The sequence below is a fragment of the Plectropomus leopardus genome, chromosome 10 (assembly GCF_026936395.1).
Source record: "Plectropomus leopardus strain MGB_pleo_1.0 chromosome 10, ASM2693639v1, whole genome shotgun sequence".
Taxonomy (NCBI): domain Eukaryota; kingdom Metazoa; phylum Chordata; class Actinopteri; order Perciformes; family Serranidae; genus Plectropomus; species Plectropomus leopardus.
The window spans coordinates 31872954-31888752 of NC_142185.1; the positions used below are offsets into that span (position 1 = coordinate 31872954).

Genomic DNA, 15799 nt, shown 5'->3' on the forward strand with positions numbered 1-15799 from the left:
CACTTATGTTTGCCGTAAAAGTAAATATATAACAACGTATATATAAAATAGAGTAGGCTAAATAAAATCGCCATTACGTGAAATGAAAACTAAACGGTATGTCTGTTTTATTCCCCATGTGACTTTTATTCTGAAAGAAGAGCCGTTAAACCGGATATAATTAGAAGCTAGTTTAGCTAAAATATTGTTCCACATAAATATTTTTTCAAATATTCTAAAAAAACGCACGGTTGGTACCGTTTTAATCGCTTATGTAAAAAAATAAAAAAAAACAAAAATAACAATGAAACCAGCGTTTACAAAAACAGATAAACTACATTACCCATAGTGCAACAACGTCTTTGGCGTCGTTTTTTTTGCTCTCGCGGGCTTTGTTTTGATATGGCGGCAGACTTCGAAACTTTTATCTATTATGTTTCTATAACGCAGGTTTTCGCTCCAGTAACACTTCCTTCGGTCCATGTTACAGGTAAATCACACGTTTTGTCACTTCTGTTGATGTTTTTAATGTATCTGCCTCGACAGTGTAACTCCTGTTTAAAAACTTTTTGTATCTAAACTAAACATAACACAGCTTGCTAACATGCAAGTGACACCAGGGAGGCCTTTTAAATCCACCGAAAATGGATAAAAACGTACTTAAAGCTCCATTAAACTGTTATCTGAATCTAGAGGTGCATGTTATGAGTGTTGTCACTGTGTCAACAATTCAGTAGCTTTGTTTGCTGTGATTTAGATCGCTGTTGCTAACAAAGTCATTTAAACCGCTGCTGCAGTGACATGCTAACGTTAGATTACACTAGATTACTCTGCTTATTAAAGTAGGTGATGTTAATTTTAACCAGTAACCAACACTATTTTTACTTTTCTTGGATCTGGGCATCGTCTTTGGACGCTGAAGTTGGCTTCAGATTCGTATCTTCTCATTCGGCAGTTTAGGTGAACGAATTTTGCAAAGTTTAACACCTGATTCTTGTTTTTGTTTTTTTTGCATCTCATACTGTGGTGAAAGCATGTTGTACGTTTTAAGTAAACCTTCAACGTTGTCTGAAACCCACTTTCAAATTTGTGAAACGTTTTTTTCCTATTTGCGAAAAAGTAAAAAAGGGAGATTTCACTGCATTTTTCATTCAGGCTAAAGATTAACCTATTTAAAACACAAATTCAGATTTGTGAAAAATAAATAAAAGGAAAAAGGGAGATTTTATGTTTGTTTGTTTTTTTGACACCATGGTAACAGATGGATTTCTGGACATCAAACATGGACTTAGACCCTTAGATGAACTATCCAAGTTAACTAGCAGCAAAATTACAGCCATTTCTGTTTTATGCTAACTAATTAGATTATTATGTGAATTCTGCTAATTGCCCAGCATGCAACTTTTAGCAACCAAGTTGAATTTCATCTAGTAGGCCAAAAAAATTATTGTTTTTTGTTTTAACATTTCTGGGTTTAATACAGGTCATGTAGGAGTTTCCTGTAGACTAGAGAGGTTTTTGATTATTTTCCAGTTCCAGATATATGCAATTTTATGAAAAACACAGTGAAATATACTCTTTTTTTGCATTTTCACAAATAGAATAAAAGTTTTACAAATTGGAAAGTAGCTTTACTTAAAAAGTCTAACATGAGATCATCACAGCAGGATGTACAAAAAGCCAAGAAGCATTACAAAATTTATTCTCCTTAATTCCTGCCCTGTCTGCTCAATCAGAAACTCCAAATGGGAAGCTAACTTCAGCACCGTCATCATCTTGTTGTAGTGTTTATTCAAAGTGTGATTAACCTCTAACCTGTCACCATAATCTGTTGTTCAAATCCTGGATTAGCGAGCCCTGCCTGAGACAGCGCGGTCATCATGTCATCTCCAGCCAGCCTCCAGTACTCCCAGGCAGGCTTCTTGGCCCGGTGGATGCCAAACAGCTCCAGAGCCGGGGTGATCCTCAGCCCCTGCCCGGACTTGGCTGGATCCTTGAGACACATCACAGGGGTGGCACCTCCTTCTCTGGAGCCAGAGGACTCCTTTGCATCTGATTTCGCTCCTCTACCCGCCTCTGCAGACAGTAGCTGCATCGGTGTTGATGGGTTTGCTCGACCACCTGCAGAGGAGAGGGCTGGGACTGACAGGCCGGTGGAGTACCTGTCCTCTGAGTCTCTGAGAGATTCAGATGGAGAGTTGGACAGTTTGGACGAGATGGCAAGCAAATCTCAGGATCTGCCCCTAATGATGAAGCTGGAGCAGGTAAGGACATTGTTAAATTTTAGAATCTGGTGTCTCCTACAATCAATAAAGTTTCTGCTAGGGCTGTGACATATATTAACTGCATGTGAATGTAATACATTAGAATATATGATTAAAAAACTGGTCCCTAACCCTAACTTCATTTCAAGTGGCATTTAAAAAAGTCTTAAATCTACCTTACCTTAAGATGTAGGAACCCTGTAAAAATATCTTAGCAAGAATTCACAATCTGGTTGTAAAAATAAATACTACTACTATGCTACTTATAAATCTTTTATTAAGATTTCTCCTAGAAAACAAAATCTGAAATCTTGGACTATGCCACCTGAATCTGCCAGCAGTTCCCTCTCACGTGTAATACAATGAAATGGACATCTGATTGACAACTGAACTGCTGATTTTCCATACCTACACGGATATTATGATATATTCTATTTATACTGGAAGAAGGTCATTTAGTTACAAGTGACAAAACATTGGCTGACTGAACACCTGATTATGATGTAAACACAGTTTTGACAGCTGATTACATCCAACAAAAACAGGAAATAGCCCCGAAACATTATATCCATAACTAATGTCTATGAATCTGTTGATGTTCTTTTAAGGTGCGAATTTATTGTGTGGAGTTAAAATGTTAATTATATCACAGCCTCCTGTTGACTTAACACCCCCACCTCTATCAGACACGCTCCTCGCCTCTCCCTGCTATTATTAGTATTTTTTCCCCGAAGGCTATTCATGTCGGTAAGGACTCAAGTAGAGACAGACGTGTGTACGTGTGAGTCACTCAGCACATTTAACATGTGTTGGGCAGCCACAAATACATTTGCAGCGTTGGAAAGCACTAAATTGGTCACAGTTTCAATACACACTGTGACTGTTACAGGGTTTTTTTGGGGGGGAGTTTTTCCTTAGCCGATGTGAGGGTCTAAGTGCAGAGGGGTGTCGTATGCTGTAAAGCCCTCTGAGGCAAACAGTGTTTTGTGATAATGGGCTTTATGAATAAAATTGAATTGAACTGTGACCAGTCAGTTCATATGAAGCAAAGTGTCTAGTTAAAATGTCTTTAAGCCAAGTGGAAAACACTGAGAAACGCTCTGGATTAGGGATAATAAAAGTTAATCGATGACCAATTAATCAGTGAACGTGAAATTTAATCCATCAATCGACAGTCTATGCAATGCTGTCAAAGTATATGCAATATGTTGCTATGAGCTTTGATTGAGGAGAACATGCATTTGGTATTGTCTGAAATAAGAAAAGTTGTTATGGTTCAAATAAGGATGATAATAATGATTAATCAATAGTTAATTTAACCAATAATCAACTGAGGAAGGTGGTCATGATTTGCAACTCCACTCTGGATATGAGTACCTACATGTAAAAGTAAAACGCTGTGTTTGTGTAGTTGAGGAAATGGCAGCAGCACATGCAGGAGCAGCTGAAAGCCCATCAGCTGGAGGAGCTGCTTCGCCTCCAGCAGGAGCAGCAGAGGCTGCTGGGAATGATGAACGGATCCCAGAACTGCACAGAAGGTAGAAAAAAGACAATCAGAAGAACAGCAAATGTAATTTTTTTGTTTCATATAATTAAATATACAGGTTAAAGAGTCAGTACGATTTCATGCACAGTTAAGTAGAGCTATGGTCATACCTCGTTTAGTCCATTTAACTGGACTGCTGTCTTTGTCCCAGCTTATGATGAAGTATGTCTCCGACTCCGCCACGGCAGGTGGAGATATACCATCTTTCAGCTGGTTGCTATAAACCTATATTATTTATACAGTCTATGATATCGATTGAATCGCAGTCATAACTGTTTATTTACAATAACTTTTGGGTAGAAAACCGCCGCAACACATACATATAATGTTATATTTAGAATATATTTTTGCGGTGAGACAGCCCTTACCGATGGAGATTTGAAGCCGTTATATCAAAACTATCAGACTCCGTTGAGAAAAAGTCATTTTTTTCCAATGAACGGTGAAGTTGCTCTTCTACCGCTGCCTCCATCAGCTGTTGTGTGAATAAAGAGGAGTAAATATTCAAATATACTTGAACTCATATTTTTGTGGCTAAAATATGTTTTGCAGCAGCTCCGTCCACAGCAGTACGCTGCTTTGCTTTCATGCCGGTGTTGTGAGACTGTACTTTATTTTAAAGAGGAAAGGGTTGGCTGGGGCATGACTTTCTTATTAAAAACACATATAAAATACTATCTTTTAAAGTTGTATGTTCCTCACCTAAGCCAAAATTAAAATCAAAAGTACCTCCTCTGATTTTTTAAAAAAAATAAAAATAGCCTGATTTGTTTTGTAGCGCCTTTTCCCTCCTCAGAAGTAATGAAAAGTCCCTATCTGTAAACACGGAGGGAGGCCAGTGCGGCGACTAGGAGCATGCACAGAACGCCTAGTCCAGTTAAAGTCTGACTGAGGTGTTTACACGAATAAATAATATATATATGGGTGTGTTAGTCCAACTTCCAGAAATTCAATTCAGTCCGATTTCAGTCTGACTAACATGTTTACACATATTTTAAATGTCCAGTTATAGTCAGACAAACACAATAATTTGATCTTTTCTAACATCATGTAAACGCACTGAGTTATTTGTATGTATTTGCTGTGCTTTCCATCACTTCTTCACGTTTATATTTTCCTGTAATGTATCTTACAGCAGATGACACAGAGACATCAGGGCTGTCGGCAGCAGAATGGGGTGAAAACTCAACCCAGGGAGCCAATCATTACAGAGAGGCAGTATACAGCCCCACGATAAACTGCAACGGGGTCCCACAGGGCTCCACCTGTGGCCTCCGACAGGAACAAGATCTCTCACCAGCAGGGAGACGGGAGCGGCTACTGAGAGCTCAAAACCGCGAGGAGGCAGTGGGTGAGAAAAATGTTTGCAGAGTTTTTGTTATTAGCAGCAGTTGGCACATGTTACCTTAACTTTCATCAGATTGTTGACATCACTGTGGAAATAAATCACTTCTGCATGAAATCCTGACAGTGCGTGTTTCCGACAGGCACGTGGGACTCCAGAGGAGACGATCAGGAACAAAGTATTGATACAAGCCGTTTTCACGAGTGTGGCGAGGTGTTAGAAACGCGAAACAGAGGGGTTTTAACTGAAGAAAACAGCACAGAAGAAGATAAAGTCTTCCATGATCGGTAATTACTATATTCCATTTAGTCTCGTCAAAAATACAGATTTTATCAATACTGGTTTTGAATATCTGAAACCATTTCAGTACTCATTTACTGCAGTATCAATACTCCAATGTAATGTACTTAAATGTAATGTTATAGCCCTTCTATCTTTCTTTTTATAAAAAAAAATGTTATAGTCAGTTTTCCTTGTGGTATCCAAAATGGTTTCAAATATCAATATTTTTCAAGGCATTGTATAGAAGCTGAAAATTGTAGTATCGTGACAGTTATTATTACATTATTTTGAATATTGAGTTCAGTGTTAAAATGGGACTTGCGTCAAGAAATAAACAAAACCAGTAATACAGAAGAAACACGGCAGTGTGGCTCTTTTGTTTACTGTTTTGTTTGAGTGTATTTTTTTGACAAACTTCTCTTAATTCAATTCATTTTACTGATTAGCCCAATATCACAAATAACAGTTTGCCTCAGACAGCTTTACAACGCATGTTTACCTTGTGTGTCTGCGTGTACGTCCCCATTTCAGACCTATTAAGCCAGGCATCGGAGGTCAGAAGAAGACGTTTGAGGAGTTGTTGGAGGAGGAGCTGAGGCTGGAGGAGCAGCGGCTGAAGTCTGCCCGGCAACAGGAGGTCAGAGAATATAAGAAAGGTTCTCCTTACGAACTGTAAAAAGAAAATTATCAGTCAATTAGGAGAGCTTTGTAAGCAAAGTTCTTCAAGTAAAATTTCACCTGCAAAATGTCCGTTTGTGTCTCATTTTGTATCTTCTGTTACCTTTAATTTGTGACAAAACGTTTTTTCTCGCTTGCCTCCATGATGAACGAAGGCGAACATTATTCATAATACTTTTACTCATTTGGGGTCGCATTTAACTTCTATAACTGTCAAACATCTGTTTACAAACGCTCACACAACTTGGACTCAAGGATGAACTGATAAGATTTTAAGGTCTAGATGACTTTGCATTCGTCTCATTTTTGTGAATGCAATATTGGCACAAATATCCTTAAGAATTAATTGATTAAAATCTGGTGGTTGAAGGTCAAAGGTCAGTCTCTCATAAAACATGATTTTGGCCATAACTCCAAAACTGGTTGTATTGCTCTTCTGTGCTGCAGCGGGGAAGATGTGTGTGAAGCACCCATGTTTTCATTCATGGATGTAAACGTTAAGTACATTCAACCGTGTGGGGATATATGTAGTTTAAAAGTGTAACTAATATCAAAATTTCCATTACATTTACATTGTGTCTCCTCACTCTTACAGAGCCAAGATGGAGCTGAAGCTGCCGTACAAGCCCCTCCCAAGAAGCCCTTTCTGAAGCGAGGCGAGGGCCTCTCAAGATTTACCAACAATCGCAAAGGCTCGTTATCAAAAATAGAGGTCATGAAGGACCCTAAACCAAACCGAGTAATGTGCCGCAGCAACTCAGAGCCTGCAGCTATCCTGAAGGGTGGTACAAATGGTGTCCAGCGGCTTCCTGTCCAGCGTAAAACCGCCACACTCAACAAGGAAAACTGTCTGAGAAGACTCAGTTCGCCGCCTCAGGATGTCAGAGTTGAGAGTAAGGCGACACGGACGAAGGTTCTGGGGAGTCATCAAAGACAGAACACAGACAGACAAGAGTCTGTTCAAGCCGACGCCAAAAAACCGGGACAAGTAAAAGAGCAGAATAATAAGAAAGTGGAGCCGTCAGCTCACAGCACGCAGCCGAACCCGGTGACCAAACAGGTGGGTGCTGTCAGAGGGTCAGGGAGAAATGATGCTGCCGGAGAGAAAAGCTGCAACTCAAGAGTGGAATCAGCAGAGGGGACGACGGGGTCAGAGCGAGGAGCTAATGGAGCTCCACAGGATTCGTTTGAGTTGTCGTTCCAGGAGAAGCTGCAGCGCTGGGACTGTGACCGGCAGCTGGAGAGCATGGAGCTGGGAGAGTTTGAGCTGCTGGAGCAGGCGGCCGAGGAGCTGTCCTTCTCCTCCAACTCCTCCTTCGTCATGAAGGTGATTTATTCAACTCATTTGTGATCGCTGCACAGTCTTAGGGACCGTTTACACGACAGCGGTTCATGCATGAAACTTTTGTCGTGGTTTGGCCTTTCATTCACACAACAGTGGTGTTTTGGGGGCCTGATAAACTCTTGAAACCAGGCTCCAGGGTGTAATGTTTTGATAACACACACACACACCTGTGTTTGCGCAGATCCTGTGAGAACGGTGATGACACGGTGCACGCACGTTCCCCTATGATGTGTCATTACAAAGCTACACTGCCAACTACTGGCCTGGCATGCATACTACAGTATTTTTGGTTCTTTTTGCAGATCTGTGTACATAAGGTCATTTTTACAGTGTTATCATATTCACGCAGATTGATATGCAAAATGAAAGATGCAAGATGAAACGTTTTGAAAATATGTCCAAAGTGAATTTGTCCATCTTTATACAGTCTATGTATTTGACCTGTTGAAAACCGTGTGATTTAGAGACTGTTCTGTACTCTCAGGTTCTTCAGATGGACCAGCTGAAGGCTGCCAGGGGGCTCCACCTGCGACGGCTCTCCTCCACCCCCATCAAGTCACCACCCAGAGGTTCGAGTCAAAGGTGCATCCGTGTCGGTGATGGTGGTGGTTTAGCGTGTAAAGGCAGCTCCATGACCTCAGAGGCACTGACGGTGAAGATGAGAGACGCTGAGAACACGGAGGACAGTGGGAGAGAAGACAAGAACTCTGATGTTTCTTCCTGTGGCGGCTCTGAATCTGAAGACCGGGAAGTGGCGGTCAAAACACATTTGTTTCCCGGCACCCTTTGCTTTCCTGCACAGTCTAACCCGCCGTACGACAAGCGGTCGTATCAGGACGAGGACAGCTGCAGAGATTCGGCTTCAGATGCGACGCGAGGCGATGATGTGGACAGTGACAGCGTCCTCAGCAACGCTGACCAGTCCACTCTGATAGAAGACAAAGACGGGCAGCAGGACAGAGTTGTGTTTGACGACGACGACACGTGGAACGACCTGGAGGACACTGCAGTTGACGCAGCCAGCGACAGTAGACGAGTTAGTCAAGTTTCCATGGCAACAGGAAATGGCATGTCACCACCGGCACGGACTCTGTTGAGGAAGGTGGCAGTGAGTAAAGTTGTGGAGCTGGACGACAGAGCGGATCCTCCTCCTCCTCCTCCTCCTCCTGCCTCACAGCTCATGACGAGATTGTTCCCCTCGCTGAAGCCAAAGACCCAGAATGCACCTGTCCCTCTTCCTCGTGCATCTGTTGCTCCTGAGTCCAAAAAGCCAGAGGAGGAGACAGGTGAGACAAACACTTTAATACTTGAATCGACGTCAGTTTTCTTGGGCTGCGATCAGACACCTTTCACCATCAGTTAAACCTCTGAAACCTGAAAAAAATGGTTTGTAAAAGATGGCAAGAAAATGATCTGAAAATCAGCTGGGATAAATTCTGAGTTATGAATGATGTCCAGAAAATGCTGGAAAATAACAAATATTTTGATTCATTACTTTATCATGTCCCCAAGAGAAAAGTCGTCTGTTTTATCTATTAGGATTAAATTTCCAGTATATTCATCTCACTCATTTTTATTTCAGCAAAATGTACCGAAAAAGCAATTGATTTTACCGAAAATTTCTATTTGCAATTTTACTGATTTAATGAAAAATATGTATCTATACAAAACTGCCACACCAAATGTTGCAATAACACTCTAGATGCTGGATTTGTGTGCAGCGGGTGTTATTTTCAGTGTGTGTGTGTTTTTGTCTCCAGGTCAGCAGGTTCAGTCTCGACAGCTGAGGGAGAGACTGGTCGAGCTGGAGATCGAGATCGAGAGATTTAAGAAGGAGAATGCCGCCCTCGCCAAACTCAGACAGGAGAACGAGAAAAACCAGGAGAATCTCAGGTGATACATCACATATTTACTCTTTAAATGACCTTCCTAATTTCCTGCTTTGTGCTGTTTTACTGTTTTTCTCTAATGTCATTCATGTTTTTAATGTAATTTTTCTTTTACCCCGTCCATGACTCTCCCTACCCGTGTGATTTATGTCTGCTTTGTTTTTGTAGGAAAGAGCGTTTGGAGTTTGAGAAGATGAAAGCAGAGGAGCTGGCCAAGTTTGAGGAGTACAAAAAAGAGGAGAACAGGAAGTTACAGAAGGAGCGCAAACTGTTTGAGAAGCATGCGTCGGCCGTCAGAGCCATTCCCGACAAGAAGGAACGAGAGGAAATCCAGGTGACGCTGAGACAAACTCAGACAGTATCAGCAGTTTGTATATGAAGCATTTAAAGCCTCTGGGAACCAAAATCACCAAAAACGTTATTAATATGTCATTTGGGGTCCTATTTAGGGTCTGAGAGACAGTCGACAAAGGTGGAATCCAAGGAATGTCAATCAAAACGTGATTTGCCACGCCATGTTTTTGAACTCCGGTTTTCTAATTTCTAATATATTTTCACTCAGATGTTTGTAGATAATTAATGAGACAGTCAACTTTGATATAATATGTGCATTATTACTATTTCGAGCCACGTTTCCAGCAAGCTGTGCACTTTACATGTATTTTCCTCAAAACATGACTTTAAATAGATTGTTACTGTGTATCTGCTGGATGTGTAATTAAGTTGTTAAAATGTGTTTCTGCTGCAAAGACTGGAGAAATCATGTGATTTAAAAAAAAAAAAGAAGCTTACTTGTCACATCAAAATGAAGTTCATAGAAGATCATTGCTGACAGATGTTTGGCATAAACCAGAAATATTGAATTATTTAGTTGCAACTCATGGACACATTTTACACTCAAAGGTTTAAGAGTGGGTTCAACTATTTGTACCAAAAGTGTGTTGCACATTCACCTCTTCATTTTTTCTCTTTTATTCAAAATGAATTTAAAAAAATAACATCATTGTGCATTTTTACATGTTTGAAATTCAATGAAAAGGTGACAGACCTGTCCAGAAGCACATGAAGAGGATACTACGGTGTGAAACAGGTGGGTCTCTCCTTTAATGTGTCCTTGTCCTCCCCGCCAGGTGCTGAAGCAGCAGCTGAGCTCGCTGCAGGAGGAGCTGAGGGGGAGGGAGAGTCGCTGGGCCTCCACACACAGCCGGCTGCGGCAACAGATCGACTCCCTCAGTCAGGAGAACGGCTCTCTGCGGGACGAGGTACCACCTGACCTCTGACCTTTACCCTGTTTACACCTGAGGTTAAAATATGATCTGTGCCTGGATATCTGAGTAAGGAGAAACACGTTAGTTTAAGGTGTAAAACCCACACTGTTAAATAAATTACCATTGTGATGTCACCTATTGGTTTGTTGATGACACGCCCCGACTAATCACGCCAACCACCGATAAACACAAACCCAACGTTTTTTTGAACCATGCAACAATATGACAGTGAATAAATAAGAGGTCAAATGTAACAATAATACACTCTATATTTCATTATACATGCAGATGTAATTCACCTTGTGAGTTACGAGATATGACCTTTACCCTGACCTGAATCTCTTTAAATCCAACGCTTCATAGTTATTAAAAAAGGAACGGAGGGGGCTGATTGTGTAAATCTGATGGGCAAGTCATGAAGCTGCTGCAGCTGCAGCTATATCTACTTGTGGAATTTGGGATTTTACCTGCCGCCATACTGAGAAAAGCCAGCTGGTAGCTTGTTTAACACGGTGTGTTTACGGCTATGGTTAACTATGATGATGCTAATGCTAGTTTTAGAAAGCAAAAACAGGCTTAAAACCATTAAAACAAAATGAACACTTACCTGAAAAACTGAACATCCAGCTCCTTAGAGGGTCTTTTCACCTTTTAGGCAACAAAAACATTACAATTTACTTTAACAAACTGATAAAACACAAACAGCGACAGCTACACTGCGTTTATCCGTGGATGTAGTAAGAAGTCGGCACGCAGCCACGGAGGCTCCACTCTATGAGAGCTGCTCACTGGCACCAGCTACAAGCTGTAGGAGAAGCTCCAAGTTTATCCTCACAAAAATGTGATATGCATTTTTTACTTTATTTAGGATTTAGTTGTAGTTGCAGCCATGTTTTTTTCCTTCTTTATTTAAAATGTTTTAAAGTAAACTTTCTCTTTAAATTTAAGATCCGTACGTTGGAAAAGCTCCGCCTCAGTGCCTGGGGGAAAAACGCGGTCAACGCAGCAAAGGACAAAGAGACAACAGAATCAGCTCCCAAAATATCTGAAAACAACACGACATCTGTGACCAAAGGAGTGAAATTCGCTGTGAGATTACTTACAAGATTTTTGGTTATATTTATCGTAGTGTTGGTGTAAAAACGATGTGATACTGTGCTCAGACCTGAACTGAAATCACTGTTTGTTTCAGAGTCCTCTTGACTCCAGAGGACGCAGCAGCAGCAGCAGCTGCAGCAGCAGCAGCAGCAGCCCTCCTCAGAGCAGCACTGCAGCAGCCACCAGAGGGAGCTCCAGGGAGAGCAGTCACGGTGCTGCAGGTTCGCCGCCAGATTTCTACCACTGAAAACGACGAGATTTCCAGTCGCAAATTTGGTGAATTGTCACCGTTCTTACAGTGACATTTTCAGCTACAGCACGCAACTGTTCAAAGCAAAGAGTAGCTGCTGGACACAGTGGAGCATGTGACAGCTAAAGAGCCATTTTTTTTTGTTCAGGAGTTGTTTCGAGATCAGAAAAGAAGTTATGCGACTCACTGACAGATGTACTCACATTAAATAAATCAACATACGATGTTTAAAATCGTAGAGAATGGTTGAGATTCTTTTTAAAATCTTTCTGTTTTGCTTTGATTGTCAGCTGTGATGAAGAGCAGCCTGAGGAAACCATCAGGGCCAGGCTCCTCCTCCTCGTCCTCCTCACTGCCTTGTAGGAGGACAGAGGAGAGATCAGCAGCTGCCAGCAAGAGCCAGGACAAACCGCCAAACCAAGAAAACTCACACAACTGCTGTCCGGTAAGAAACCAGGGTTCCCGTGGGTCCTTAAAAAGCATTACATTAATCCAGAAGTAAGGCCTTAATTTCCATTAAAATGTCTTAAATCAATCTTTCAGACATCTTAAAAGACGTAGGAGGTAGGATATAATGAATCATGTTTTTCTGACGCTGCATTGTAAAAATCTGAAAATAATTTGTGATATCTATTTTTTATCGAATGCCTGCAGAAAAGAGATTCACTGCCAAAATTTCCAGAGTGCAGTGAGGCCGGAGAGCCAGAATCAGATCAGGAGGTCATCACACACCCTGACGGGAAGGTGAGAAAGAGTGCACATCACCAAAATATGAGACACTAAAGACTGAAACTGTGTCTCGATGAGAGCCGCATCGCAGGAAGTGTCCTCAACAACCTGAGACTCTAACTCGGAAAAATTGGACTTTGACAAAGTGTCACTTGTTGAAAATGTTAAGTTGTTGTTTTGCTGTTTCTTCGTTAAAAGCTGCTGATGGTTTGTGATGTTTCCAGATTGAGAAGGTTCTGGCCGGTGGCGATCGCCTTATCGTCTTTCCCAACGGGACCAAGAAGGAGGTTTCAGCAGACGGACTGACAGTCAAAGTCACCTTTTTTAACGGAGACACCAAAGAGGTCACAGCCGACCAGAGAGTGGTGAGACGTTTACTTTTAGTTACATTTAATTCACGTAGGAAACGACCGACTTTCCGATTTGAACTTAAACAAGAGTCAACCTGCACACACTGAATACTGAACACGGTTTTCTTCTGCACCCAGCCACATTTTACCTTCTCTGCTGAGATTTTAACAGAGATACGCTGTGTGTAAACACCTTAACAGAGCAAATCCTCAGTAATCATTTTTCATAATTTTGTCTCTGCTTTGCAGTGACATCACATGTGCCCTGTTTGAGAATACAAATATTGGAATATACCTGTTTTCACTGAAAAATGCCTAGAATAATCTTATAATAAATGGCTTTAACTTGCTGAGGGAAGGTGAAAGGTAGACCAAAATTAATTTGGAAGTCCAAAACATCTAACAACAACTTTATAAATAAAAAAGTTTTTACTGTGAACACAGAACAAAGAAAAATTCTGTTAAATTCATTCACTGTCAGACAAAGCAAGTGGAAAAACTGTAACTTTAAATGAGCCAGACAAAAACATAAGGTTCTTCTGAATGCAATAAAAAAAAAAAAATCAAAATAAATACTGGAGTCACGCTCCCCCAAAATTGCTCTAGGTCTTTAAGGGTTGAATCTTTAAAAAAGGCTTTTCTGATGTGACTGATGGTACTTTATTAAAATAAAATTGTACTTTGTAAAGGAGAACAAGTATCTTTAAGTCTTCATGGAAAGTAGATGATGTTGTCTTATAAAGATTGTATTTTATGTATTATATTAAGGTTGATTATGCACTTTTGAAGACTTATTATAATTATTGATAAATTAACTTGTTTTGAGCACCCTGAAGCCACAAATAAAAACTCATGGACAAACAAACTTTAAACACACTCACAGTCTCTCTGATAAAGAAGGGAAAATCACATTAAATTGAGGGTTTTATCCTCTGAAGTCAAACGGTTGATTTTTCTTTACGCAGTTTGAGAGCTCAAAGTTTAATCTTCATTGATAACTCTGATCACGGCTCTGCTCCTCAGATCTACTTCTACGCCGAAGCTCAGACGACACACATCACCTACACCGACGGCATGGAGGTCCTGCACTTCCCCAACAACCAGACTGGTGAGGTCACATGATCAGGCGGTAAAATCCGTCATCGAAATAGTCTTATTCTAATAACGCTAGCAAATGAGAACATGTCTTGCAAAAGTCAGTGTTTTGTTTGTGAACCTTGTGAGTTAAAATTAAGCCAAATTTTGTACTTCTGTTTAACCCTTCAACATTACACCCACTAGTATCACTGTGCACAAAATGCACTTTTCAAAACCAAGCTTTAAAAATATATTGTACTTTTAATTTTTATTTTAACCAACATCAGTCCTAATCATAAATATCAAATATTTATTACTTTTCAGAATTATAACATTTTAAATCCCAGGTTTTTGTCACAACAGTTTTTAGATGAAAACAAAAAATGAATACATTTAATATACTACATGCAAAGTATATTTTAACATAAAAAGCAAGATTTTAAAGTATATTAACATACTTTTCAGTACGTCCTTGTGGTAACTTTTTTTGTGTTGCTTTGGAGTCGTATATTTGTATTTTTGTTCCATGTTGTTACTTTTGTTGCTGCCGGGACACTCTTGAAAAACAGATTTTTAATCTCAAGGTTTTTCTGGTAAAATAAAAAAAATGCTAAAACTAAAAATTTGGGAGTCCCACCACAGATCAGTGACTGAAACCTGTTTGTTATGATTACACTGCAGCTGTACACAAAAGAATTCATTCTTTCATATTTGCTCCAGAAAAACATTTCCCAGACGGCCGTAAAGAAATCACCTTCCCAGATCAGACGGTAAAGAACCTGTTCCCCGACGGCCGGGAGGAGAGCGTGCTGACGGACGGGACCATCATACAGGTCAACCCGTAAGTGACAACTACAGCTGTCTATACAAGTTCAAAATCAAACATCCGTGGTGAAAACTGTACATCGGGCGTCGGTGAAACGTCACTCACTTCTGCACAACACTAACCGGGTGTGAATGGGTGCTGCTTTTGTAGAGACGGCACCAAGGAGATCCATTTCAACACCGGCCAGAAGGAGATCCACACGGCCGACTACAAGCGGAGGGAGTATCCCGACGGCACCGTGAAGACGGTTTACACCGACGGCAGGCAGGAGACGCACTACCCGACCGGACGGCTCCGAATCAAAGACAAAGACGGCAACATCATCCTGGACAACAGGGCGTAGAAACACGCCGTCTACGAGCTAAATAAACTACCTTTGTCACCGATTTCAGTACGACTACAACGTGCTGCTAAAATCAGAAGGTGCAAGCCTTTTATTTATCTTTTACATTTATTTACCTCAAAGATAAACTTTTGTAAACAGGAACTCCGTCCGCAGGACATCTCTAATGTTTCACTGATGTGTTTGTGTCCTCTTTTAGTCTCGCAAGACAATCTTTAGGTTGTGCCAGGATGTTTCTGATCTAACACCAAACTTGATTCATAGTTTTAGAAATCTAAATATTTCAACAATAACTCAGATTGTTTACATTTTCAGTGAAGGCCCGGGGATAATGAAATGATGAACAGAAACAAAATGTCGCCTGTGTAGCTGAGCTGAACTGCTTCAGTGTGTGTGAAGTGTTTTTAAGTGTTTGTTTACAACAATTTTAATTTGTAAAAATGTTAAATACATATTTATTTTCCTAGCTGGCTGTATATGATTTGTAAAATAAATTTTATCTTTTCTCTTTTCTTTTTTTAAAAAAAAAT

The 15799-nt window shown here is 40.5% G+C and overlaps 1 protein-coding gene and 1 long non-coding RNA gene across 3 annotated transcripts; one reads left to right on the plus strand and one right to left on the minus strand.

The window, feature by feature from the left end:
* The first annotated feature begins 349 nt into the window (after window positions 1–349).
* Window positions 350–15774, plus strand: cpap (centrosome assembly and centriole elongation protein). Of its 2 annotated transcripts, none has more exons than XM_042494014.2 (19): window positions 350–469; window positions 1831–2243; window positions 3655–3781; window positions 4925–5140; window positions 5277–5421; window positions 5948–6053; window positions 6690–7421; window positions 7924–8725; window positions 9200–9332; window positions 9497–9662; window positions 10459–10590; window positions 11545–11685; window positions 11789–11915; window positions 12235–12389; window positions 12599–12688; window positions 12898–13038; window positions 14047–14131; window positions 14821–14941; window positions 15077–15774. In XM_042494014.2, the coding sequence occupies exons 2-19, from the start codon at window positions 1860–1862 to the stop codon at window positions 15267–15269; spliced, it is 3996 nt and encodes a 1331-aa protein (XP_042349948.2). In that variant the 5' UTR covers window positions 350–469; window positions 1831–1859; the 3' UTR covers window positions 15270–15774. The 2 variants fall into 2 exon arrangements, with proteins under 2 accessions (XP_042349948.2, XP_087939723.1); XM_088083597.1 differs by having other exon boundaries at window positions 4928–5140.
* LOC148188576 (uncharacterized) lies at window positions 3457–10511 on the minus strand. Its single transcript, XR_015777713.1, has 3 exons — window positions 10377–10511; window positions 5916–6086; window positions 3457–3770 (listed from the first exon to the last, which is right to left on the minus strand). It is a non-coding gene; the product is annotated as an uncharacterized LOC148188576 (long non-coding RNA).
* Window positions 15775–15799: the final 25 nt, after the last annotated feature.